A 4,445-nucleotide genomic window follows, 5' to 3' on the forward strand; every position below is an offset into this window, starting at 1 on the left:
GAGAGAGAGAGAGAGAGAGTCAGAGACAGAGAGGCAGAGAGACACACAGAGAGAAACAGACACAGAGACAGAGAGAGAGAGAAGGAATGAGGGAAGGAGAGAGTGAAGGAGGGAGAGAGAGGTGGGGAGAAATAGGAGAGAGGTGGGAGACAAAGGGAGAGGAGAGAAAAAAGAGAAGGAGAGAGGGAGGAAAGAAAGGAGACAGAGAGATAGATGAAAGATGTTTAGTGGTAGGGAGGGAGGCATGCCAGGGGGGCTTCCTCCCTGGTCCTAGTCTGGGAACCCCATTTCCTGGTTCTCTGGCATAAAATCTCAGTGCACAGAATGGGGAAAAGGGCATGAATTTGAGACTTGCCTGCAGTTTTGGCTCATTATAAGCTCCCCAAAGTAGATTCCTGCCCTCCTCCTGGAACCTGCCTAATCTCCTGGGACAGGTGTGAGAAGAAGAAGATGCTCCGCTGTACCTCCTGCTTCTCCTCCCTCCTGATCCCCCTCAACACTGTCCCAGGTCTGAACTGGGAGAGGGACTTGGGCAGCAGCAGCTCCACCCTCTGCTCTCTTTATAGGCTTTGGGAGGGGCAGGGCTGGCAGTGGGAGATGTCCCAGTAGCCCTGGTCTTCCCTCACCAGGGAGCCCCCACCTCTGTCTGGTCTCTTGAGGTCCAAGCTGAACCTTTCCTGCCTCCTATCTGACCCCTAGTTGGGAGCTGAGTGAGGAAGCTCATGGGGTAATAGAGAGAGCCCTGGGCCTGGAGTCAGGAAGACTTGAGTTCAAATCCTGCAATCTCAACTGTGTGTTTCTGGGCAAGTCACTTCCTCTCTGCCTCAGTTTCCTCATCTATAAAAAAGGGATCATACTAGCCCCATCCTGGCAAAGTTGTTGTGAAGATCCAATGAGACAACAAGGGTAATATGTCTGGCATATAGTAAACTCTATAGAAATGCTGATTCCTCCCCTCTTCTGCCAACCCCAGAGGGAGAGCTGAGGCAGACACAGGGGAGAAGCCAGGAAGGGCAGAGCCAGAGGGACACTTGGGGCCAGGCTGGGCTGGGGAGGGATCCAGGACTGTGGAGACCCTGAGCCAGCCCTGCCTGGGGAGGGTAGCGAGTGAGGGTGATCTTCCTCACCTGTCACCACCAGCTCCAGGGGGTCACTGTACTCTGACCACCCATAGGATGAATGTCTGTAGCGGCACTGGTAGGTCCCTGCATCAGATGATGTCACAGATGGGAGGGAAAACTCGCCCTCATTTCCAGCTTGTCTCACAGATTTGACATTTTCCCATCCAGATGCTCCCTTTTTCTCCAGCCACCAGTCTTCAGCCTCCCATGACCCCCTGCACCTGAGGGTCACAGCTCCCCCTCGGGGCACCAAAGAGCCATTCTCTGCCCTGAGAGAGGGTTTGTGGAATCCATCTGGAAGGGAAGGAGAGCTGTTATGTCTAGGGGATCCCCCTTCTGTAAGTATCCCCACCCCACACCGGGTCCCCTCTCTCTATAGACCCTGACAGCCCAGCCTAGATTTCCCCCAGTTCCCTCTCCTGGGGCAGTTGTGTTCTCTGGGCAGAGGGATTGTAGGAGGAAGGGCTTACCTGCTGCCTCAGTCCTTGTCCCCTTGCACAGATACAGCCCTGGCAGACAAGACCCTGATTACTCACGGTGCCCCCCCAGCATCCCCACAAGAAGGACAGAGACAGCTCAGAGCCAGTGCTTAGGGCTGCTGTGAATGAAGGAGGCTGGACCTCAGAAGACCCATCTAAGAGTCCCCATTTCTGTCCTCCCAACCCCACCCTTGCTGTGTGACCTTAGACTTATCACTCACCTTCTCTGGAGGAAAGTTTCCTCCTCAACACGGTGAAAGTAGGAGGGGCAGGTAGGACTTGATGCTGGGTAAATACCCCCCCCCCCAGGGTCCAGGCTGTTGAGGACTCACCAAGGCATAGCAGGACTGAGAGGTCAGGGGTCATGGTATTCCCAGAGGGTGGTGGGAGAGGGGACCCAGGCTGACCCAGAGCTTGTCTGAGGCACACAATGTGACCAGGGCCAGCTCTGCACTGTTTCCCCACCCTGAGCCTGTCTGAGAAGCTTCACTTCTCCTTCCTCTCTGTGGGTCCTGCTTGACTGATGGTGCCAAGCTTGGGGAGGGTTTGTGAGAGGGGGCAGGATGGTTGGAGAGTCATCTGGTGTCAGAATGATGGAACAATTTCTTTCTTTTTTTTTTGCTGATGATTCAGGTCCCATTACCAGGGACAGATCCCCAGGTCAGCTTTCTCTCCTTTCCCTCCAAAACTAGCCAGTGCTGGTCTTATTAGTCTCCCAACCAGATCCTGCCCTCAACATACCCTGTGCCCCCAGCCCTGCCTCATTAAACAGGGCTCAATCCCTAACCAGGTGGTTCAGGATTCCTCTGTTCTGGGAGTCAAGAGTTTAAAGAAAACCCCAGAATAAGGGGCTGATGGGTGGGAAGCTTGGGGAGCTGCTGCCTTAGATCCCAGGGTGGTGTCTCCTGCTATTTTCAGTGTCATCTCACTAACTTCCACCTGTGCTCAGGATTGTCTACACCTCTGGCTTCTGTAGAATATAGGTGCTGGGACTCATTCTCCCAACATGTACTCACACTGGCAGGTCAGGTCCCCAGCACACAGTCATCATTTCCCTAGTGCCCATTGCTAATGAGCCCCCACCAATGTGGTTCCACCATATCATTCAGGCAGTTGCTGTCTCTCCAATATCAATTAACCAAGTGACATGGCTTAGCTCACACTCATTCACTCAACATTTAATTCTTTTACAAAAGAATATTTACTGAGGAAGTACAAAAGCCTCCTTCTCCATACTCCACACTTAGCTGTAGGTCCCTCTTCCTTTTTCACCTTCACCTTTCCTTTTGTCTTAGGAATTCCAAGGAATGCTTCCACCCAATAAAACCTAATTAATAGATAAGGCTTTTTCTGCTAGTAAAAGACCCATCCCCACCCCTCAGATCACCTATGAGGGGTGGGGATGGGTTGAACATATTAATGGACAACCTCCTAATTAACTGTTCACCAATCAGAGGTGTCTTGGGATGTCCAAGGGATAGAATGAATAATTCCCTCCCTGACTCTTCTAATCTATGACTCCCTTTACCAAGCATTCTTATGCAGATCATCCATTCTATGGCCACATACATTTTGGGGAACAGGACAAAACTAAGAAAAACTGGAGAAAATCTGATTGGGCACCAAGAAAGCACCAGCCTGATCTCTTGCTATAGTGGATGGCATTCTGTGGTTGTCATAGCCAACAGGGTGCTCTTCTTTCACTCTCAAATGTGCCCTGAAATTCATGCCAGGAAATCTGCAGTTCAAGGAAATGAGGATTCCCAAGGGGTAGGTCTACCCATGTCCAATTTCCCTTTCATTTCCTCATGACTCACAGGTTTCTTTCCTCATTAGTAGTTCCAGAAGAAGAAGGGTCCCTCAGAATTATTCTGTTATTTTACCAATTTTTGCTTTCCTTCTTTCAGCCTAACCACAAATGAGACTTTCAGACACAGTTTAGATAGGACTTCCTGCACCTCAGCCTTTTGAGAACATGAGAAAAAGGAAAAAGGAGAGACAGATCAGAATCGGAGCCAGAGGGTCTTTAGGCACTGGATCCTAGTTCTCCATTTTACAGATGAGAAAACAGAAGAGCAGAGACAGGATATGAGATGCCAAGTGTCATACATAGAACAAGGGTTGAACAGAGTCAGGAACCTAATTGAAGTCCCCTGAGTCTTTCCTTAGATTCTTTCCCCTCCACTTGTGTTGATACTAGATGTACTCTCTTCTTACTCTCAGTGTATTTCTCCCTCCACACATTTGCCCCCTTCTTTTTCTTTTCTTGGGTAATATTGTGCTGCCTCATAGAAATCCTTCCTGTCTAACAAGGCTGGGGAAATGTGAATTGACCCCTAACATGCTCAACATCTCAATTGAGAGTTTTTCAAGGGAATAATCCATGCTGCAGACAAGGGCCACTTTGAGTTAATTTGCTCCTAGGTGGATTGTCCTGTCACCTAGGTGTGGGCCCTTTGGATAAAAAGAATATAAGTTTGACTTTGGACACATAGTAGATAGCATGTCAGTCTTGAAGTCAGAAGGACCCTTGTTCAAATCTGGCCTCAAACACTTCTCAGTGTCCAGGACAAGCCTGAGTCATATGTTTCTGTCTCAGTCCATGCTCATGGTCCAATTTGTAGAAGATGACAACAGAGTAGATCCTCCAGCTGTTAGATCTGGTCAGGGAAGAGATCTCAGGTTGGTTAAGCATGTCATGTGGTCATGATGAAGTGGTCCTAGGATAGCTACCCTCGACTACCACTGATTTAACTGTCTTTTCTCCTCTCCTCCCCTCTCCTTTTTCAACTGTTCCTGACTTATTGGGTTTTGGGTTTGGAGGACATGTCAGGAAGTAGGGGGA

General features: G+C 49.7%; 1 protein-coding gene across 1 annotated transcript in view; it reads right to left on the reverse strand.

Annotated features, from left to right (window-relative positions):
* LOC123239921 (leukocyte immunoglobulin-like receptor subfamily A member 5) overlaps positions 1–1,966 on the reverse strand; it is a 5,897-nt gene extending 3,931 nt beyond the window's left edge. The window contains exons 1-3 of the mRNA XM_044667244.1: positions 1,933–1,966; positions 1,592–1,630; positions 1,128–1,415 (exon numbers count right to left, since the gene is read on the reverse strand). Coding sequence (XP_044523179.1) covers positions 1,128–1,415; positions 1,592–1,630; positions 1,933–1,966 — 361 coding nt within the window. The remainder of the gene's footprint in view (positions 1–1,127; positions 1,416–1,591; positions 1,631–1,932) is intronic.
* Between the last annotated feature and the right edge of the window lie 2,479 nt (positions 1,967–4,445).

The sequence above is a fragment of the Gracilinanus agilis genome, chromosome 3 (assembly GCF_016433145.1).
Source record: "Gracilinanus agilis isolate LMUSP501 chromosome 3, AgileGrace, whole genome shotgun sequence".
Classification (NCBI taxonomy): Eukaryota; Metazoa; Chordata; class Mammalia; order Didelphimorphia; family Didelphidae; genus Gracilinanus; species Gracilinanus agilis.